Genomic DNA, 24,367 nt, shown 5'->3' on the forward strand with positions numbered 1-24,367 from the left:
CCTTAGTTGATATCCACAGCAAGTCAACACACCACTGTTGATCACATTTGTAAAGTAACAAAGCATGAAAAGATGTGTGGATTAAATATTCAAAGCAAGTAGCCTAAAGCTGGGCAGAAATGGGAAATACTGCAAGTTACCTGGAGACTGTAATTCTGTGGGTGTTTACCCCAGTGCATGAGACCTTCAGGGCAATATATATACTATGTTAAACATTTAAAAAATGTAAATCTAGCACCATAAAGTGTTTTAAATTCCTCTAGGGGAACCCTTCAAGGCTCCATGTAGAACAGAGAGGTTTTGCCTTTTATGTAAGTTCCAAATGCAACCCATTTAAAAGCTAGAACCATTCACTATGCAAAGAATCCTTAAGAAACCCTTTTTCTAAGAATGTAGACTTTAATGACTGTAGGCCATTTTTCAGTGCACAAAGTATCAGAACTTTTGGCACCAGAAAACCGGAATATTGCAGTTTCCAATGGCCAAGGGCATCTTCACTTGTATTACTGCATGCTATGATGATGACGTAGTTAATTTTACTGTCACCAGTGTGATCTTTTCAGTTGTATCCTAAGTTGGTGAAACATGAATTAAAACCAGAACCCCAGATTCTGTTCGTTCCCAAATTCTGTTGTAGAAACAACTAATCCCTTCAAATCCCAATGACGTCACAGCCATCCATGGCTGGAAGTCCTGTGCACTCTGCCATTATAATGCCAGGGATGGAATTACTCTTATGCCCCTGTCAATCATAGTGACACTAGCCAATCATGGATCTCTGTCAGCTCATGTATGTGGAAGAGGGCAGATTGCTTTCCTGAGTGTGTTCAGTGCTGTCCTGTGATGCAGCATGAGAAGCAGTTAAAAAAAAAAAAAAGATGAGGTGGCTGGCTTCACATGTCTTGGAGGAAGAACATACTAGCCTGCACCCTCCCAGTTTAGTAGCTGTCACATCAGAGGGAAGAGCTGACCTGATCCTGACCCCTTCTGTTCCTCCTCGCTGCCTGACCCATCCTGATGCCCTACTTCTGGTTGGAGTTCTTATCGGTTGAGCTCGCTCACTGCTGCTGGGGGTGGCCCCATATGGACGGCCTGAAGAACCATTTGGTTTGCTGGGGATGGTGCCACCTGGGGGCTGTGGAGATGGCTTGGGGATCACATATGGGGAGCTGTACTGTAATGGCTTGGGACTGTGATTGTTGTAGTAGCTTTGGGGCTGCAGTTGCCACGAGCAGCTTCGTACTCAGGACTCCATCGGTGGACAGTGGATAGATTTCAACCAACCGGACTTCTTGCAAAAACTGTGATTAACTTATTGGTTGCACAATTGCACTATTTGTCCATATAGTACACAATAATAGAAGTAATAATAATAGATTCATTTATAATTGCACTATCCATTGCACCCAGATGAGGATGGGTTCCCTTTTGAACCTGGTTCCTCTCAAGGTTTCTTCCCCATATCATCTCAGGGAGTTTTTCCTTGCCACCATCGCCTCTGGCTTGCTCATTAGGGATAAATTCACAGGGATAAATTCACATATTTACAATATTTTTTTTGTGAATCCATTTATTTCTGTAAAGCTGCTTTGTGACAGTCCATTGTTAAAAGCACTATACAAATAAAATTGAATTGAATTGAATTGAAGAGCTAGTTAATGGGTGGGAATTGGCAAATGACCAAATTGGGTTTAAATAGGGTTAACAAAAAATATATGCACTCTATAAGTATTTGAGCCTTTGAGGAAAACCTGTTAAAGAATTTGTGTAGATGCTACAACAGTACATCCATGGAGAACCTCTATATAAAGTAATGAACTCTTATGAACTATTAAAAGAACCATTCAGGAACCCTTCAGGAAGTAGTCAATCTTAATGGTACTTCTTCTCAAATATGCAGTTGTCTAGCCTTTTTGTCACAGTGAACTATAGTCACAGTGGGACTGTCACAGTGAACTATGAAATGAGTGATCTCACTTTCAGGGAAAATCCCTTCAATGAAAATAGGATCTGTTGTAATGTTTTTGCTGCTGTGTAACATTCTAACAAATCAGCACACTCAGCTGCAGGGGCAGTTTATTTTAGTGACAAGCTTGACCAAATCCTCTATAGCAGCATTGTCTAATTCTCTTTGCAAAGCGCCAGTGTGCTAGCATGGTTTTAAGCAGCATCCAAGCCGAAGCACCTGATCCCACTTGTGTAATAATTTGGATGTGGTGTTAAAGTGACTAATGTGTTGTATTTGTTGAGCTCCTGATTTGTTGTGATAATAACTTGCAGCCACACTGGCGCTTTGCAGATAATATTGAAAACTACCTCTTGGCTACCTCTCATGTAGCAATGTACCTGTTATGAAATAATGAAGCAATATGATTGTTGCTCAAAGAAAATAATAACTGCTTATGAAATTTAGAAAAAAAAAATAGCTTGAATAACGTGTGTATTTGACAAATTTTAATGTGTTTTAGGCCAGCATGTAGTATTTTTATAAAAGTAATATGAAAAAAAGAAGTTCTGTTCTGTGTAGTCTCTTTTAACGTATTCTCTACTTGTGACTGCACTCAGGGACGTTTGGACAACACGTGATAGCTCGGTTTCCATATAATCATTCAGGTTTATGCATTCGAGGGGTTCTCCTTAGGATCTACATATAATACTTCCTCCAGAAGAACCTCCAAGTCTTCTAGATTTAACCTTGTATAAAGAGAAAGGTGCAGCTTCTTACCCTCTTCACATCAGACAGTGGACTTCCTCTACTTTCTTTCTCATATTTGTGTTTTATTTCCCGCTCTGCAGATTGCCAGCAAAAAAGGTTTTCATCCAGATTGCGTCTCTACAAAAGATATTTTGATCACAGATTCTCTTTAATAAACTGTAACTCTCACCCTTTTTCACTACAGTCACTCATTGCATTACAAACCACAATGTTTGGTGACTCTGTAAAATGTTGACTTAAAATAGTTTTCAAAATATTTCGTACGAATGATTTCCCAGATGCAAGATTTCTACAGTATGCCAAAGAATTTTTTTTTTTTATCTATGACTCTGGAATGAGGTTTGATGGTCCAGCAGGCTTCATGTTCAGAACCTTTGCTGTGGCTAATTTTCCCTGATTTCTCATCTATAATCCACTTTCCTTTCCCAGACCTCTTTAATTTTGTAACCCCTTATTATATGGACATTACATCTAGCCTGATTAACACTTTCAGCAAAATGAGACCAAGTCTATTAAAAGTTGTAGGGCTGTGAGTGACAGAGAATATTTAAATTTTGTTTGGTTTCCTTTTTTGTGGACAACTTCTCTTATTTATTTTGGTAAATGTTATGTAATACTTCAAATTCTGTGTTTTCCCTTATATCTTCACTGCGCAGTTATTCGCGTCTCTCCCTATATGTCCTCGCTCCATCTTTCAGTTTGAGGCATAGACAGAGAGTTGCCGCTGTCTGTTGGCTTGCTAACCGAAGCAGCTCTATTTATATGCACTAGCTGGGGTGGAAAGCGCAGGGCTGAACGCTCCAGGATCTCCAAAGCCGCCCGCCAAAGCTGAGTGGCAGGGAGTGTGCCACCCATCCCTGCTAAATCAGACCTGCAGCTGGGCGAAACACTCCGACTCGCTCCAAACCCCACAAAATTAAAAGCGTTTGATGCATATCAAGTTCATTTCATTTTTAAACTCCATCCTCCTTCACCAGGCTTACAACATGTGGCTTAAACAGATGTCTCAGAAACTAATTTTACTCAAAGCAAAAATGTTTGGCGGCGGCTGTCTAGTCAAAGTTTGAGACCGTAATCATGAATCGAAATGTTCTCAGGCTTTTTCCTTTGAAATCAAAGTATTTGAATAGAGTGAATATATACCGAGTGTAATAAGTTCTACTGCTCTCCTGTGTATTGGATCCGAAATTTACAATGTCGGTCTGCTAATACAGTTGGAGAGCAATGTGCAACCAAACACAAAAGCAGAATACGGGCTGCCAGAAGCATATTTGTACAGGTGGTTTGCATTGCATTCTTGTGATTGAACATGAGAGAGTCTGAGCCATCTGCATGGGAGGGCCTGATCTAATGTCCATTTCACAGCACAACCCAGAAGTCCTTCAGGAGAAGCACTGCTATAAAAGGAAATGGTATGCATCACAAACCACTGGCCATTTGGTGCACATGCCACAAATTGTTTTGCCTATATTTGTATACATTGATACCATTATATCAGTAAAGCACCAATAAACTCAACTTTAGATGATATATTATGAAGTTATGAAGATTATTCAGTAGCTTATCATCCAAATTATAGTGACATACATGAAATCGAATGCTAAGCTAAGGAGAGGGACCGATTTTTCAACAGTGCCTTACGTAATTGCTGAAGCTACAGTTACAATAAGTAAACAATAAGTTTGTTTATACAATGTTAGCTGAATGCAGTCTATCCAGTATTGTCTATTCTGGTGCCTCAGTTTGTATGCGTATTGAATAAAAGTCATGTCAACGCATTTGTTGGGCGTAGAATATAAATCTGATATGTCTGATTTTATTCAGTCATCTAAAGATTTTGGAAAATATAGATTCACACCCACATTCACCCTTACTGATTTAAAGGATTGTGATTTCAATTTAAACTCCATCCTGCAAAGCATAAACTAAGTTTATATTGAAATATTTTGTGATGTGTGTAGTGATTCTGGTGCTAACTTGTTGCTTGTTATTCCCATAAGTCAGCGGGCGTCTGATGCTCTGACATCACAGGAGGACATTGCTAGTGCAGTTACAATGGTGCTTATTATGAGAAAAAATTTTAACCATTTCAAATATTAGTGATAACGATCAGGTCTCTGTTAGTTTCTAAAAAAAAGACCAAGAGCTTATTTTCTCACTTATCATTTTTCATTGACATTCAACATTACACTAATGAGCAAATCCAATGTAGATAGAGTGGAGACAGCAAACACTGGACGGAAAGCCCCAGAATGCAATGAAGTGAGAGGACGCAGTTGTGCTGAGTTAGGGTAGAGACACAGCTTGGCTAGTTAGCGATTTGTGCAATGGCATTGATGGCGCTATTAGAATGAAAGTTGAAGCTTTGCAACCTTATCTGTTTGAGCAGAGTGTATAGATGAGAAGGTGAGTGAGCTTGACAGACTAAAGCACTAAAGTGCTGCTGCATCGATCTCTTTAGGTAGAGATAAAACGAGTAATATTTTCACTGGTGCTGCTATCAGCCTGTAGTCCAAGTTATCTATGTAGTTGTGGGTGATGCAGGAAACCAGTAACCAAAGTGAAAATAGAAAATTAGACCAAACCTGTAAATCAACTCAGAATTTCATTACCAAATAAATCTTGGGTGCCAAGATCAGCTGAAGATTATAAAGATTAATATGCAAGCAGTTCAGGGTGGATTTTTCCATTAATACTGTGAATTTAGTCCTCTTTCTTACACGTGTCCACTACCCTGGTGGCAAGAGAATGTGCTGATTTCATACCGCAAAAGCCCATCCACTTTGTGGCCTCTTTTGAAATACCACAATAACACATCCAGGCAGACTATGTTACTCACTCAGCAGCACAATGAAAGCTCACAGCTATGGTCTAGACCGCCATGCCGCTGGGACACCAAGCAGGACTGTCCTTCTTTGAGTGGAGTGACGATAGGTCATGACTTTCCGACACACGTCATCCGAAAGCTCTGTCATCATGGTTTAGATGAAAGACGGTGGCCAGGGAAGTCACCACTAGGAAACATTGACCACCCGCAATTTAAGACACCAACTCAGAGAATTAATGACAGAGCATCCGTAAAAACACTGGGACAACAAAAACTCTATAATGTGTGTATATGAGCAATCATTTTCTCCTGCTCTGTAATATAGAAGTGTTTATAAGACAGAGGCTTATTCTGCCTATTTGAAGGGTGGAGGAAGCTCGGTTTCATGCTGGATTGATTAGGATACAACCTCAGAAGCTCTGTGAAGATGCACAGTGAGTGCTTGGAACCATTAGGGTCAATATATTTTCCAAAACCTACACTTGATCTAGGTTCTGTGCCTCATATGTACCTCATATTTATACTTTGAAACATGCTTTTATTTTGCTTAATAGTAGTCTTAATGGCCATCATGCAGTTTTACTTTCCCACTGCTTTTGTCTTGTTTATTGTGTGGATTACTAAACGAGGGTTCATGTTTTCCATCACACCGCATTAATAGGAATCCATGAATGTGGTGCTAATAAGAGCCCCGCACAAAAACACAACATGCTCCAAATGACTTACGGCGAAACCCAGTTAATCAAATTCTTCAGTGTAGCTGTGTCTTTGCCAGTCTATAACCAGGAGCACAACGCTAAACTAAAAAAAAAAAAAACTTGGCACAGGTAGCTGAACAAACGAGTTTGTTCTTCCCCATGGCTGTCTGAGAGCCCAGTGTTCTTGCTTGCCTTGGTTCATTTCAACTTTAAGGGTTATCCAGAGTACATTTTCTGGTTAGTCTAATAATCCACTGATTAAAATGGAAATATAAGCTTACTACAACATGTAGATGGATTTAACCATCACCTTCGATTTATGTTCTTTTGCAAATTGACTAAAGTATGAGTCATCAGAAGGCGTTTCTATGGCAATCTTTTTTTTTCCCCATTAAATGTGAAGCATTCTTTTTTAGTGAAATGTGAATACAAACTTCTGTGAATGGCAGATTCAATTAAATTACTACACTCTTGATGTTTTCAGTCACGTAATTGTTTTGCTATGAGACAATTGTGTGGCTTGGTTCCCTGGTTCCAAGCCACAGGCACGGTAGCCTGCAGGTGAAAAAAACACTGAGACGAGACCTCTGAAATGAGATCTGATACCTGCTATGAGAGCCTATAAAACTGTAAGAACAGCTTCATTTCTGAATGACAGCCTAATGAAGGCAGATTAAAATGGAGAGGAAAAACCTGACACCGACTGAGCCGAAAGTTGTCACAAGTCACAAGTTGTTGTGACAAGTCCTTTCATGTGGGACAGTCTCGCACCATCATGCATAGCGAATCTCACAATACCTTGTTCAGTCAGTCAGCACTACCTGGAAGACGTGTGGCATTCCATACTACTGATTCACATCACAAACTGAAAAGGACAGTACAAACAGCATACGCGTTTCACTTGCACTTTGTGCATAGGGAAATATTTCCACAGATTAGCCTGTTGAAGAAACCATACACTTTGTACGTATCATTTTTCTCCAGAGGTGCTAAAATTACCCAAATTCTTTACTCATGTCAACATGCAATTACTCATCTCAATTAAACTTCATATTCTTCATTCAAGTTAAAGTAGAAAAGTATAGCTTAAATTTACCCAAAGTGTGAAAGTAAAAGAAAAGCATAAGAAATATTTGAGAAATTGCCTTTTTAGTTACTGATGATAAATTAGTGGCCCTTTCACCAAGGAAAGCTGAACAACTAACCTAACAACTAACAACAAGTGTTATTCCTAATCTCCAGAACATCAGCTAGCATGATACTAACTCTGATGATACCAACTAGATGAATGCTAATCGCTAAGTGCTAAGTGTATATAGCAACAAATAGATTACACACACTTTGTATTTATCAAGGGAGTTTGTATTGTCACAGCTAGTTATAAGCATTCAACTAGTTTATATTGTTTATATTGTTTATATTTAGAAGTATTATCATGCTAGCTAACATTTGAGAGATTAGGACTAAAGCTGCTGTTAGTTAGCATGATAATCTGCATGATAGATACAAAGTGTATGTAGCAGCAGACAGGTTTAAGGAGTTGATCTAAATTCCTAACAAATCTAAACTTCAGCATCTAAACTTCAGCTTAGATCTAAACTTCAAGAGTGAGACCTGTATACCATCACAGTTCTCTATCTGTTGCTATGTACACTTTATTGATCAAGGTAGTTCATTTAGTGACATGTATGTATTAGTATTCAACTGTCAGAGTTAGTGTAATGCATCTGAAAAATTAGGAATAAATTTTTTTTTAGTTAGTATATACAGTATAGTAGATAATTACTCTGCTGATACACACTAGCTAAATTATAATAGCTAGCTATCAGAAAATAAACTGCCTTGATAAATTCAAAGTGTATATAGCAACAGATAGATTATATTGATTGACATTACATCTGTTAAAGTTAAGATTTTTTAGGAATTTAAAGAAACTCTGAAGAAAAAACTCTGAAGTACGTTTCTGTTGAAATGTATTAAGTAAAAGCCAAAAGTATTAGGTGAAAGAAAAACTCAAATAAAATACAGATACTTATAAAAACAGACTTTAGTCATTGTAATTGGACTTTGCTACTTCCCACCTCTGATTTCGCTATATGAAGGTGAATGATTAAAGTAGGAAAGAAAAATAGAATGGTTAAAGTGAATGTGTCTGAATGATGTATTATTGGGAAAAGTGTGTTTTGCTTGGTCATGAACAGAAGCACTGTTTTTTTTCTGCCAATGCTTTCAGAAATGCCACATAACTTCATGCCACACTGTGTGTGGTTCTCAGGGTGTTGCGACACACATGGATGCAGAACTGCAGAATGATCAGTGCCAGAAATATAAAGTGGCATCTGGATATCAAATACAAATGCATTCTGATCTCAGCCAAAAATCCCATAGTGACAGGTTTCGGAAATTTGTAGATGCTGGAATCAGGCGATGATAATACTGCCATAAAATCGAGAATTTCCATCTGTATGGTTCAGTGTATACTTCAATTCTCATCTTGTCCTAGGGAATATTTTAGCTCAACCTCCTCTCTTTTTAAAGAAAAGGCTTTAAATATTTGCTTTGAGCAATTAGTAATCACGTGGCACTTCTGCACCAGAGTGTAAAATTGAGACTTTTAAGTATAATTAAAGATTTATTCCTAAGTGGAAGAGTCTAAGTTGAAACCTGAGTGCACCCACACAGATACGGACCTACACGCTCTCAGAGCAGTGATAAAGGCACAGTGAAGTGAAACATTAAGACACAGTAATAAGCATTTTACTGTACAATCTGGTACCGTTGTGGCAAACCACACACCACATCATAATTTAGTCCAACTTAACTAATATGGTACAACTGGGTGTAGCTCCCTATATAGCATGCTATTTCTGGAAAGAACTTAACATTCTAGGAAAATCTCCACACTAATACTGAAAGTATATGTCTCTGGTCATGCCTCGTAACCTTGTGGCTAAAGAAAATGTAGCATATACTGTCTACCGTAGTGAGATGTCGTTAGTGTTGGTCCCATGTGTATTCTGGGTGTATGTTTTGTAAGTTATACTTACGTCTATTTCAACCAGACTATAAATGTTTTACAGTCACCTGCAGCTGATGCTCTGTACCATACTCACTCATACACAAATGTACAACATATTCTAGTTTTTTTCTACAAATATGAGGTTGATGGTTGGCAGTCTATGGTACAGACTTACATTCCTCACTTTTGTAACTACAAAACTTTCCTAACAGTTACTGGATCAGTCAGTATTTGCTGAACAATATGTTTAAGACAAATGAAAGTAGAAAGAATCTTAAAGGTTGTAAAAGAAAACAATGGATTGCAACCGTACTATGGTGTGTCTGTCATACTGTTACTATTACTAACATAACGGTTAACAAAGTACCACATTAAAGCAATGGGAATAACATGGTCAAAAATATAACAACCACAGTTACCGTACCACATATACACCTATCAGTGTGGCAGGGTGTATTATCCTGCTGAAAGAGGCCACCGCCATTAGGGAATACCGTTGCCATGAAGGGGTGTACTTGGTCTGCAAGAACGTTTAGGTAGGTGGTACCTGTAATATCCATATGAATGCCAGGACCCAAGGTTTCCCAGCAGAACATTGCCCAGAGCATCACACTGCCTCCGTTGGCCTGCCTTCTTCCCATACTGCATCCTGGTGCCATCTCTTCCCCAGGTAAGTGACGCACACGCGCCCGGCCGTCCACATGATGTAAAAGAAAGCATGATTCATCAGACCAGGCCACCTTCGTCCATTGCTCCATGGTCCAGTTCTGATGCTCATGTGCCCATTGTAGGTGCTTTTAGCAGTGGACAGGTCAGCATGGGCACTCTGACTGGTCTGCAGCTATGCAGCCCCATAGCCAACATTAACTTTTTCAACAATTTGTGCTACAGTAGCTCTTCTGTGGGATAGGAGCAGACGGGCTAGCCTTCGCTCCCCACGTGCATCAGTTGTGCCTTGGGCGCCCATGACCCTGTCGTTGGTTCACCGGTTTTCCTTCCTTGGCCACTTTTGGTAGGTGCTAACCACTGCATACTGGGAACACCCCACAAGACCTGCTGTTTTGGAGATGCTCTGACCTAGTTGTCTAGCCATCACAATTTGGCCCTTGTCAAAGTCACTCAGATCCTTTAATGTTATGGCTGATCGGTGTAAAACTCGTGCAGTGTCATATTTGAGAATTCAACAGCACTAAGGTATAAGTACAGTATATAGCAACCAAAGGAAGTCGTGGTAATATTACCAATGTACTAAAAATAGTTACCAGGAAGTATTCACATTTACATTTACAGCATTTAGCACACACCCTTATCAAGATCAACTTACAGGAATGCTTTATAGTCTCCATCAAAAATACTAGGTCAGGGTTTAAGAATAGCATCAAGCTAAAACCCTAAATTCACTGTAGTATCATGATTCAGAATAATTGATAAGTTACATTAAGGTAGATTAGTAAAAGCACACAGTATACTAGGAGAACCACAGTAAATTATCATGATTTTTTTAGGTTAGTGATTAAGTAATTTATTCTCCTGACTCATGGCTTTGTTACCTGTAAGCATAACAAAAGGACTGAAATCACAATGCCTAAAACTAAGTAACCTACCTGATACCTTCAGAGTTTGATTTGATCTTCTTTCCTTGTTTCTGGCGCTTTAATTTATACCGTCTCTCCCACAGTTAAGACAATAGCGTTAAACTGTCGTTATAGATGCATACTTACTTACAAGATGTGGAAGGACATCCTATCCTCACTCCATTCAATAATCCAGTGCTCTAAACTGAGCAGCAGATGTACAGCACTCTCTCTCTCTCTGTGGCAGTCTCTGTCTCTCTCTCTCTCTCTCTCTGTGCCAGTCTCTGTCTTTCTCTCTCTTTCTCTCTCTCTCTCTCTCTCTCTCTGTGCCAGTCTCTGTATCTCTCTCTCTCTCTCTCTCTCTCTGTGGCAGTCTTTATCTCCCCCCCTCCCCTCTCTGTCTGTCTCTCATCTCTCTCTTTCTGTGGAAGTCTCTGTCTCTTTCGCTCTCTGTCCTTCTGTGGAAGTCTCTGTCTCTTTCACTCTCTGTCCTTCTGTGACAGTCTCTGTCTCTGTCTCTTTCTCTCTGTCTCTCCCACTCTGTATTCTATTTCTTTCTGTTTTTCTCTCTCTTTTCCCAATTTTTTGTATACTAGTACATCAGCAGTAGATCAGATAGTCAGATAGGCTTTAGGCATCTATAATCAGATGCCATCCAGCCCATGAGGCCAAAGAACTGCTGTTTGATATGGTTATTTCACAATATATTGTGTTTTTTTTAACGTGTAAATGTTGACTATAGACAAATATTGTGTCACTTAGTGGATAAAGTTTTAGGGTTACATTTTGATCCATTATGGTCAGACGGATTGACTATACTGTGCTATTTAGTGGTCATACAGGAGTGCCAAAGTTTGCATGGGTTCTGAGTGGAAAAGGGGGGGGAAATGTGGGTGTATCCTACAGTAAGACAATAATCCAAAACTAAATAGTTTAAAAAGAATAAAAAAGAAGGGAGAGAATGTCGCTGAAAAAGATATCAGGAAGGGAGTAGGAAAGGGGGTTCAAATATTACAACTGAGAGAATCCATAACCTGCACAGTATATGAAGAAATATGTCTTTATCTTCTTGATTTTATCTCGATGGTGCACAAATGTTCTGGATTCAGCTGTAACTAAGCAATGATTGTGGTGTAATTTAGCCCTTATAACTTTTTTTAACGAGGTTTCTTTGCTGACAGTGGCTGAATTTTGTTTTTAAAGGAGTATCAGAGATGAAAGTAAAAAAGATTGAGTGTTTTAGCAGAGAATTAGCAAATGCACACAATACAAATGCATCCATGTTACTGGACACAAATATATAATAAGGTTATTCTAATTATTCACTTAATTTTTTAAATAATCATAATAGCTTGTTTTCATAATATCTATAATATCTGTAATTTGGGTAACATTGTTGTACCTTCTCATTTCATCAGTCAATATAATAATATTACTGGAAATAATATAAAAAATAAATAAAAAATTACTGAGAAAAATTACTTTTCTTCTTCCTATGATCTTCAGGAAAACCAGATGATGTCATTTCCTGTTGAACATGTGACTTGTGGAAGATTCCAGCTATTTCACAGGGGTGCATGTGTTCAGGTTAAAGGGCTGTTGTGGGACTGTTGCACGACTAAAGTGTACATTTTTCATAACCTATAATGAAGCATAGATTCACACACAAACATAAAAACAATAAGATGTTTGAAGTAATTTCATTTCATTTCATTTCAAGGTAAAGTGAAGTTAGTGTGGGCTAGAAGAGGCAAAAAACCCAAAATTTTTAGCCAAAATTAGCATTAACATGCTGTCTACAAAGAATAAATACCGTCTAAAAAGAATAAATAAAGAATAAAAAAGAAAAAACAAACGTATTTTACTCGTATTGCCGCTTTGTCCACACTTTTTTTTTTTGAATGGAATATGTGACCATTCTGTTAGCCGTCTTATAGCCAATCACCTGTGAATGCCACGCCCCCATTTAGGAGCAAGCCAATCATCTGTCACGTACTGAGCACGTGATGCTCCATCGCTTAGCAACCCGTACAAACAGAGGAAGTGGTCACGCAGTCGGAGAGGAGAGCTAATTAGCGTGCTTTATTTAATTTCTTAATTATTTATTTTTATTTAAATGGTGAGAATGGTGAAGCAGACCATACAGATATTTGCTCGCATTAAACCGACCAACAAAACAACCGCGGTGAGTAACGTGACCTGGTTGCGAAGAAACAGAAAAGTAAATGAAATAACATAATGGTTGCAGTAAACAGCTTTGCAGTTGTTTACATCAGTGTGCTAACTCTAAAGTTTAAACAGCTTATAAAACTGTCTCTAAATCTACTTACAAGTTGTGTTGTGCCTCTCCAGAAAACACACAAGTCCAACATTTATTCATTTGTTTATCAAAAGCATTGCACAATTCAGTCAATCCAAATACACAGAATAATCCATCAGTCACTGGCTGGGAAATGGAGAGATTAACAAGACAGAGTGAAAACTGCATACATATTCTGAAGTAGGTTATGTGTATAGCATCATGCACCTCTTTTCTCTTCATATAACATCTGTGCATACACAAATTTAAATATTTAAGCTGAGTAATATTGGAACCTTACACACCACAGCCACAGGAATTTATTATTATTATTATTATTATTAATTTTTTTTAAAATAGCTGTTTCATTTTATTTTATATATGTGATGTACGAAGTAACTGACTTATAGTGTCTTATTCTCTGTATACGTTCAGCATCATTAATGCAGGTTGCATATCTTGTCATGTGAGGTTTCCAGGAGAAAACAGAGGAACACCGAAAATCAGAATAATTATTCAAAGTGCCTTAAATAAGTATTCACACCCCTTGAACTTTCCCACATTTCCCAAGAACTGTAATGGACTTGCCAGGAATCTACACAACGTTGCCCCTAATATTGAAGTGCGAGATCATCATGATTACCTCCTATTATATCAAATTACTTTCAAATTAAAACAGTAAATGTTGTGATGCAATTGTGAAGTATTGGAATTGGTTGCTTCTCTGACTCTGACCCTCTTTACCCAGTCACTGACTTTTGGTGGATGGCTTCCTCTAGGCAGAATCGCAGTTATGCCATATTCGTTCCATAATGTATTTAATGGTGTTCCACTGGCTGTTCAGCGTCTGGGGTATTTTTTAACTCCAAACCCTGAGTGATAGGGTGACCTACATTTCCAGAATTTTGTCCCAGATTTGTTTGGATAGCTATTTGGTCTTCATGATGCTGTTTGTTTAGGTATCTTCTCTAACAAACTCTGTGGCCTTCCAGGAACAGGTGTGTTTTTATTAAGATCATGTGACACTTAATATTATTTGCAACTTCATTCAAGTAATTATCCAACTTGTGATAGCATCTGGTTGCACCAGCACTACTTAGGCATTTCACAGCAAAGAGGGTCAATACTTATGCACTCACAACTTATGTTTTTTATTTGTAAATAATTTTGAAAAATCTGTAGACTTTCTTCCTCTGACTTCGATATGGGTTATTTTTGTATAGATACATGACAAATAATCCTAAATAAGTCCATTTCAATTCCAGGTTGTAACACCACAAAATATGGGCAAATTCAAGAGGGGTGAATACTTATGCAAAGAAGTTTATCCGTGTCAGGGATACCAGCATGCTTATGGGAGATGGCAATTTTTTAAACAAATGCCGTGAATTTTAAAGAAAACATGATGGATAATTATATGAACATGAAGTATTTGTTGTTTTAGTGTATAAAGTATAATTTTCCTATTCCCACAACGTTATTTCTACAGTGTAACATCGATATTTTCAGATATTAGCAAACACAAGCAGGCTCTCTGATAGTCATATCAGATAGAAATGACCTCAAAACCACAAATCTGTGTAGTTCGTACAAAATCTATTATGTCCTGAGCTAGCCGAGTTAGGTGTATTAGCAGCGAAAGCACAAAAATGTGCACAGTGTCCTCAGTACAGACGGCCATTGATGTGTAGCATGTGTGAAATTGTTCTGTTCTCTTGAATGATGAAGCTTTGCGTGTCCTGCTCTTGCCAGGTGTACTCTGTGGATAATGAGGAGCAGAGCGGAGGCAGCTTGGAGTTCATACTTCCAAGGGATCTTGCAGATGGCTTCATCAATAACAAGAGGGAGAGCTACAGATTCAGGTGAAAAATGGAAATACTCACATTGCAGATAGCATAATATAAATTCAGTGCACATCCATGAATCTAGGGTCACGAGTACAATTAAATAAGTTGCAGTCCTAAACATTGAGGCTATCACGTTTTAGTGAGCTAACACTGACATCTGTGTATAGCTGGACCATTGACAGACACTCTTTAACTTACACAGTGAGATTTACAGTCAGACATTCGGAGTGGTTGTCAAGTTACACGATTTGAATTGATTTCCCAAATCCCCTCTGCTCATGGACGATTAAATTATAGGATTGAGAGTTTATTCCCATTTTAATCCCAGTAACATCTGAGATTCTCTTCATTTAAACGCAGTGAGACACGGTCAGACTCTTGTCCAATATCAACATGCTCTCACACGAAATTGGCTCAAGTCATATTGAAAAGTTACAGGGAGAAAATTATGGTTAGCATTTGTTCCTTTTCATAGAACTCCATTAATATCTATAAAAACCGAATAAAATCCAGCCTCTTGATTGTTTGAATTTGTATGGATTTGTTAAGAGATCAGTTGCAAATATGTAAGGATAAAACACAACAGGACATGCTGTTATAAGAAAAATAATGAACAACAGAGTGATGTGGCCTAATGTGAAGCAGAATTATTGATTGTTTTCCAATAACAGCATGTCCTAAGGTGTTTTATTCCTCTTATACCACAGCAATTTGCCTTTTTTTTTCATTAGTTAATGGATGAAACATCTTTTCTTTTTCTCAGTTTATAGTTACATTAACCGTTGTGGAATGTATGCAAAACAAGTTCATTCCTGTTATCACTTATGTTATAGCAGGTATAAACAGTCATTGTTGCAAAGACTGACTGTTACAAAGCTCTGACACTGGAGACTCCTTCCAAAAAATCTTAAATTAAACGACTCCTTACTTAAAAACGTCACGCTTACACTCTGTTACTATAGAAACAATAAGCAATTAGAGCAAGTGGATTAATATAAACCTTGCAGCTGGAAATAACATCAGAGCTACTGTTATAGGAAATTATACCACAGTTAGTTCTGGTCCACTGATCTGATTGGACAAGCGACATTTCACTGTTTGTATCGCTCCGCTTGTCTGTGTTCGCTCAATAAAATTCCAGTTCTAGCAATAATTCATTACACTGAAACTACACTATATGTTACTACACTTACTATAGGCTATCAGTCAGTCCGTGTGTTGGAATGGCAACAGTCAACACTCTATGCAGCTTTGGCTTCTTTGGGAACTATTTTACTCATGCTTTAGTGAGCAACATTAAAAAAGAAAAAAATTGCCATATTGCTTTTGAAATGTCAGTAAATAAATATTAATTTCTTGTTTATAGAACAGTTGTATAAATTAATTTCACACTCACAATCGTGCTCTTGTACTGAATATCAGCGCTCTTGCTTGTACTATATTGCTAAATTAATAAACTTCTCCTGTCCAGTCAGATTCAAGAATTCAGCAGCACCGTGATTCAAAATTTGATTCCAAATTTTTCAATTTTACTTCGAAGTAGTCTTCCTCCTTTCTAGAATTCTTGATCCTAACAGTCCTAGTGGATATTTTATTATGAGGACTCACGTAAAATCTGTAAAAACGGGACTCTAGTAACATCAGGCATTTTATATTTACTTGTTTTCTTAAATCACAACCTGAATGAAAATGGGTTTAGGTGTTATCAAGTGTGGTTTTTCAAAACTTTTTCTTTAATTCTGTAGGTTTCAGAAAGTTTTTGATCAAACAACCAATCAAGAGGGAATCTTTGAGGCAATTGCAAAGCCTGTGGCTGATACGTAAGTAGAGCTTGTTCTTTAGTTATACAGACATTATGTTTGCTGTTTGCATCATTATCATTAAACTCTAAGCCACAATAGTCATATTTGCATGTTAATGTAAATGTACACAGACAATAGCAATAGTTTGCAAGTTTAAGAAGAGAAATTAAGCCTGGATTGAGCATTACAGCCTGCTTAAGCTCAAGTGTCTGTTTTTGAATCTGATGAATCTAAAAATGTTACACATAATAACTTTTTGTATATTGTTTAAAAACCTAGTCGCATAGAGATTTTGGAATTATTGTATATGTACAACTTTATATACAATGCTTGATTATATATAGGTTGTAAATTTAGTATTTATTATTTTATCATTGTGTTGTTGACCGATTCAGCTTCGTCAGTGATGAATATTTCTGATGTATAAAATCTGCCTTTTTATACAATAGGGAATAAACATGTCTGCATAAGCAGTACAATGAAATAATACTTTGTCATGGAAGCTAGAAAGCTGTGAAAAGATCATCACTAACTTAGATTCAGGCAGGTCCGGAGAAGAAAAGGGGTCAGGATCACTGGCATCTCAGGAATGAGGCAATCGAACAATTAGATGAACAATTCAGTGGAAAATAAATAATAAATTATTTAGTGAGTATCCATGGAACCTGCATGAATTAGCAACTTGAGCCTATGATTTTTTTTTCCACATACCCGTAGAATCAGAAATGTAACATTAGGTTTTGGCCAAAATTTGGTTTATCTGCCTATAACAAACTTTGACACTTCAGCTTTAAGAAACCATGAATATATTTCAGCTGAACAATTTTGAAATGATTTGTCTACTTTTTACCCTCAGGCTTACCCAACCTAACATTGGTTAAGAAGCCAGTTGAACAAATGTGGTGGCAAACAGTCAGTCTGTCTAAAACATTGCTAGATAAGTGAGATTTCCTCACACAGTTACACTTTGATCAAGTTTGTCGGATAACTACATGTCATAGGGAAATGGATGTAATCAGTTCAGTTTGTAATCTGATACAGAAAAGTCAAAATGTCTGTGATGCTACTGTGCCACAGTCAGAATGAACTCTTCAGATGGTAATGCATTAGTGAGATCTAGCACTGATGTTGGGAAAGGGGGTCTGGGGCACCGTCAGTGTTCCAGTTCATCCCAAAGGTGTTCAGTGGGGTTAAGGTCAGGGCTCGAGTTCTTCCACTTCAGAAGAACTTGGCAAACCATATCTTCATGGAGTTCTCTTTGTGCACAGTGGCATTGTCTGCTCCAGAGAAGGGAAATCATAACGCTACAGCATACCAAGATATTCTATACGATTATGTGCTTCCAACTTTGTGGCAACAGTTTATGGAATGGATGTGATGGTGAGGTGTCCACATACTTTTGGCCATATAGTATATTATAAGCAGTATCCTGAGAGGTCCTTGCTGTGCAATAATTAGTTGCTGGTTGTAAATGACGCATTTTGCCTTAGAGGTAAGACAAATATGTTCATCTGTGTATCCATTAAAGATGCATTTTGTAAAATCTAAAATCTTTCATTAATTCGTAGCTGTATGATTCCACTGCAGAGCTTTGCCTTTGGGAAAGTGTATATCATTTCTCAGTTTCTCCATAGCAAAACTCCATTTCTGTTCAACTGAGATTTAAATGGAGGTCTCTTTTCTGCTTTTCTGCTTTTACCTTCACAGACCAGATCCATTTTTCATCAAGTGTTGGCCAGGTGTTACTCACACACTAGATCAATAGATCATTTAAAAAAAAAAAAATATATATATATATATATATATATATATATATATATATATATATTTATATATATATATAAAATGATATGCTACAATCTTGTGAATAGTTCTGGCTTGGGGTTGGACCACACAAGCTTCATGACTCACATCATGGGCTGACTCGGTGCATGGACAGTAATGATGGAAAGCTGTGATTCTTGGCCTGTCTCTGTTCTCCAACCACTACATGAAACATTTACACCACATGCAGTGCCATGCCAGCCATCCATTTGGCATTTCCATCTTTTCATCATATTGACAGACTTGGAATTTCAAAGCGCATTGAAGTGTCTGATGATGGAAAATACCATTTGTTGATGATGATGATGATGATGAACTAGTTTTATGATGTAGGCCCAAGGTTTTGGATTCAGTGCTTTGGAGATGTAAGATGACTAGTTTTCATATATTTGGTAGCCGTGATTATGACAAAAGGTCTAGGAAAACCTTCATGTTTAATTTACTTTTTTTTTCCACTTTAATTTGTCCTCTTGCATCTTAAAGCACAAGAACACCATTAGGTACAATACATGGGAATAAACTCTATAATACTAGACTATATTGTATATACTGTGCAAAATTTGACCAGATGAGGCAGATAAATGTATTTAATGTGTGTAGTGCAGTGTGTGTCTTCATTATACAAGAAATAAATACAAGAAGTCTATGTTTATGTAATAATAGTGAAAAAATATTCAGTTCAAAAGTTTTCCTGATAAGTTTTATTCTCCCAGCTTTCGTCTCTTAGTTAGTAGTATTCACCTCAGATTCTTCTCAATATCTCTGTTCTCACTGATATCTCTGCCAGGCATTGGCAAGTTTTCTTTAACATACGTATCTGTTAAAACTAAACTCAGTAATACATTGCCTTTTTTAAAAGTCTGGAGACCGAGAGGGTCATGACATTACTGCGACTTTTTTCTTTTGGTTCTATTTTTCTGCTGATGTTCCCGTATTGCTGTCTTGTCGGCAATACACCCACATTTCATTTTTAACTTTTTTTTTTGGAAACTTTTTATTTGTTGATAAATTGCAAGTTTGAAGAACATTTTTATTTTTTCCTTTAAAAAAAACCATAGAGGATGCAAACTTTTGCCAGCAACCAAATGCGTGATGGAAAAACATGACATTAAGAAGCAAATTCTGTTCCTCTTACTATAATAAAAGTAGTTCTCCCTTGCATTACTCATAATCTCAGTTTGGAGTATTCTTAAAACTCCACCCTTCATGTGGTTTGAAAGACCTTTAATTAACATGACGACATAGGATAAGGACAAAGCAGCAGGACTTCGCCCTTCGATCTTACCAGAGAGGGTTTTTTTATGGACTTGTGCATTTATAAATTTCCATTAAGAAGGGAGGGACACACTTTATGAGGAATGTCTCAAGGCAGAGCTTTATTTGACTGATTTTTGAGGATTAGCATACTTAAAACCTGAAATAACCCATGACCTTTTGGTGTCTAGGCTTTCCAAAAGGCAATTACATGTGTTTATTTGTCAGCGAGCACCAAAAATGCACCAATAATTGAATAACTTTCCTTACCAAGAATATTGGATAATATTTTAAGTCTTTTTAATTCTTGAGCCTGTTTTATAGCTAGACATGGCCATAATGAGAGATTTACTTTTACGATATGTAACGATTACGATCTGCAAATAGGCTTTGGTCTAAGAATATCCTAAGGCTAAACCCTGTTACATAGGAGTTAATGTGAGAGTTATTACAGCAAAGACGATATTTTAAAATAAGGACATTATGTGGATTTAGTGCTCATTTGGTGAAGTTCTTGGTGAAGAGGAAGGTCTTCCAGTGACTCAGCTGGTCGGACAGCCAAGGGAAGTTCAGTCCACCATCTGGGTGCCAGGACAAAGAAAGAACCTTGATGAATGTCTTCCTTGTATCTTGAGGGATGGTGAGTTCAGTTGACTGTGGCTCGTGCTTGTGGCTCGAAGGGAGTGTGGTACAGAGCGGGCTTTGATGAGTGATTGCAGATTGGAGGGCTCTGGTATTTTTTTTTTTTTGCCTGTGTAGGCATGTCTCAGTGTTTTTCAATTCAATTCAGTTCTATACAAATAAAATTGAATTGAACTGAATTGAATTTTAACAGTGTCTTTTAACAATGGACATTGTCACAAAGCAGCTTTACAGAAATTAAATTCAGGATATAAATTTTAAGTTCATGAATTTATCCCTAATGAGCAAGCCAGAGGCGACGGTGGCAAGGAAAAACTCCCTGAAACAACATGAAGGAGAAACCTTAAGAGGAACCAGACTCAAAGGGGAACCCATCCTCATCTAGGTGACACCGGATAGTGAGATTGTAATTAATTCCCTTCTGTGACTTTATACTATATGGTCAAAAGTGCAGTTGTGTAACCATGAAAGTTCATTATAGTTTACACATGAAGTCTGTATTGTTGAAGTTATCAGCTATTCACTGATGAAGACTTGAGTGCAAAACTGTTCATGAGAATTGCAGTCCTAAAGCTATCAAAGCAATTGTATCCCTAAGCCATCGTAGCAAACTTTTCATATCCATTGAAGTCCAAAGCCATCTTCATGGTTTCTAAGTGGTACCATCCACAGTGACCTCATGTAACTTTAGGCTGTCCATGTGGGGCCATCCTCAGCAGCAGTGAGTGGTTTCCAAGTGATGAAAAATCCAACCAGTGGTAGGGCATAAGGATGGAAGTTGTTGAAGGATGTTTAAATTCTGAAGTAGGCAGCTACAAGGAGCCAGTGGAGGGAATGCAGCAACAGTGTGATGTGGGAGAACTTGGAGAGGCTGAGTTCAAGTCTGCACGAGATAGAGCCTCACCCTGGTCTGAATGTTGTTCTAGTTGTTTCTTGAGGGCAGTGCCGGTCTTTTGCCATTGCCTGTCACCAGTCCCAGCTCCTGCTATGATTATTGCCTCCCGTTTCTCTGGCTCCCGTGTACTCTGTCTGTGAAGCTGTCTGTAAGCACTTAGGACAAGACCTACCTAGAGGAAGAGAGACTTATATATTAAATAATAAAAAACTGTTTTCCTGCTTTACTGACTCAGGGTTTTAGCTAGACAGCATTCTCAGACCCTGACCTATTTGTACTAACAGGATTAGATGCTTCTGGAGGAGACTACAAAGCACTTCTGTAAATCTCTCTGGATAAGGATGTCACTTGTTAAATTTAAATGCTGTAAATGTAAAATTCATGTGTAACACATATTTGCTGATTTGTGGTATGCATTATCTCTGGCCTTACAATATCAAGCACATGGCTTTTGTAAACTCTAAAGTCTTCATGGAATTCAGCATGTCAGTCTGATTACCCCACGTTTTCATTCTTTATGGCCCAGACCAAGCTGGATTCAATGATTTGTGGATGAGTAGCGTGATGACCATTTGCTCCATAAAGACAAACAGCTTCCATTAAGCTTCCAAGTGGCTGTTTATGCATGTTTATGAGGAATACTTGCAACACATAAGACATTCCTGAGTTTAGTTTTTCCACTTGTGTCAAGTTATTCCAATCTGGTTGACATTAAACCAAAGATGATGGTTCTACGAATCAGGCTCACTAAAATAGTGCTAACTTCCAAACTGCCAAACCGCATTATGACCTTTAATGGGATTTGGTGAAAAATAACATGTTTGACATACAGTAGTTCATTTAAAAAAAAAAGAAACAAAACATATCATTCTCACTGTATTTAGTTCCACAGTGAAGCATCACAGCACCACAATAGCAGTGGCTAGAATGACGATTATAGAGCAAGGGCGTCAAACTCATTTTTAGGTAACAGGCTTGATTATACGTAGTCCAGTGTCAGGTGGGCCAGACCAAAATCAGCTGAGTAGAGCAAGAACACATCAACATGCCACCTAAAACCATGCTTCTCAATATGGGGATTATATGTCATGAATCTACACAAAATAGCCCATAATACTGAAGTGGGGTAGTATATAATATAATAAATCAATATAGTGTGTGAAATTATTTACAAGTAAAAAACATTAAAAAGTGCATAAGTATTCACCCCCATTACTGTGAAACCCCCTAAATTAGAAAAAGAGACGATTACGGGGTCAATTTTTAGCTTCTAATGAAGAATTACATCTAATTAGCACATTTTCTCAGTAGCTGTCCCTATGTTTATTGCTCTCTTTCGCCCCCTAGTGGAATAGGACAGTGACTAGATCTTACTCAATTCAATTACAGTCCATAAGATAATTTTAATTTTGAACACAGATTCTAAATTCATTTGGTGAACTAGATTACAACTTTCTTCAGGCCAGTCCTATTCCATGGGCCGTATGTTTGTCACCCATGATATAGAGGAATTCATTTGTTTCATAGTGAGAAAGAAGTGGCATTTTAAGGGCAGTACAGTACAAGACAGTTAGTAATATGATGATTCAGACAAGGCATATTATTTTTTCCTCTGAGGAAATAGCATATTTATTTCCAAATGTCATTCTGCCTATATTGGTTTCATGTCATTCATGATCAAGAAGATGTGATGATATTTTAGTAATAGAGGTTCCAGGATAAAAGCCAAGATTCTTGGAGCTCTCCTTGTATAGTTCCTCCAAGAGCTCTGTGAAACATCATTATGTGATCCAAAACCAAATTCTGTCACCCACAAGGTAATCGTTACACCACCTATACAGATACTAATCACGAAAATCATGAGGTGTTTTTTTGCCACATTGTTTGAGAGAACTCGCTGTATGTTGGAAGGGGTGTGTGGTGCTCTGGGAAGAAAGTGTGACTGCTTGTAATTTCTTTGACTCTTCAGCAGTGTGCCTTCAAGTGCAGTTCAGATTTCCAGAACGGCTGTTGCAGCGCCAAAGCAAAAACCGCTCTCTGCAATCCATGATTGTTTCTGACATGACGGCTTCTGCTTACGTTCATACGTTTGTCTCTGGGAGCTCAGGCTCTTTTCCTTTCCTCGGGTCATTTGGAATGTCAGGTTTCATTCAGTCAAGGTTTACAGACACTGTGTGAAGTTGTAAGCAATTTCCGAGGTCCACGTCAGCTAGTCATGGAAAACACTGCATTTTTGGGCTGATTGAGAACTGGTTGTCTTTTTTTTTTTTTTCATTTTTAAATGTTCCATGTTGTTTGTCTCAGTGTGCTGGCAGGGTACAATGGTACAATCTTCGCCTATGGACAGACTGGCAGTGGAAAGACGTTCACCATCACAGGTGGCCCTGAGCGCTACAGTGACCGTGGAATCATCCCCAGAACTCTGTCCTACCTGTACCAGCATTTCAGCCGGGTTAGCGAATACATCAGCACTGTTATATATTTTTAACACAACTATCTATGGTTTTCTAGACTCCAGACATTATATCTTACAGAGTTTATTACCAAGGTTTATAAAATGGAGTTTGGATTTAAAGATGAAGCTGATATAAAAGATGTAGCCCAGCCTATATTATACAGTCCATTATTTGTACTCTACTTTCTACCATTCTACCTTGGTTTATCTCACAGCTAGATATTTAAACCTTATTTAAATTCAGTGTGTCCTTTCTCACTTCATGGATGCAATTATTTGCCAATTGTATAGAAGCATATACTGTAGCTGATGTGACTGGTTTAGCTATAGACAACTTGCAAGTTGTCCTCTTTTTTTATGAATTTATCACACTTATTACTTAACTAAATTATTAGTAATATTAACAAAAATAACTAAATTGTTTAACTAGAATTTATTTAACACCCAGGGCCATGGCCAGTTTTCTAAAAACATTGGGAATTTAAGGTTGTCTTAACTGCAGAGAAAGTGTTCAG

At 37.7% G+C, this 24,367-nt stretch overlaps 1 protein-coding gene across 2 annotated transcripts in view; it reads left to right on the plus strand.

The window, feature by feature from the left end:
- The first annotated feature begins 12,862 nt into the window (after window positions 1-12,862).
- The window catches only part of kif6 (kinesin family member 6), a 95,402-nt gene continuing 83,897 nt past the window's right edge, over window positions 12,863-24,367 (plus strand). For both annotated transcript variants that reach the window (XM_026944259.3, XM_034308143.2), the window contains exons 1-4: window positions 12,863-13,019; window positions 14,886-14,995; window positions 16,726-16,800; window positions 23,702-23,849. In XM_026944259.3, the coding sequence (XP_026800060.3) occupies window positions 12,951-13,019; window positions 14,886-14,995; window positions 16,726-16,800; window positions 23,702-23,849 (402 nt within the window). In that variant the 5' untranslated portion in view covers window positions 12,863-12,950. The remainder of the gene's footprint in view (window positions 13,020-14,885; window positions 14,996-16,725; window positions 16,801-23,701; window positions 23,850-24,367) is intronic.

This window comes from Pangasianodon hypophthalmus, chromosome 10 (assembly GCF_027358585.1).
Source record: "Pangasianodon hypophthalmus isolate fPanHyp1 chromosome 10, fPanHyp1.pri, whole genome shotgun sequence".
Classification (NCBI taxonomy): Eukaryota; Metazoa; Chordata; class Actinopteri; order Siluriformes; family Pangasiidae; genus Pangasianodon; species Pangasianodon hypophthalmus.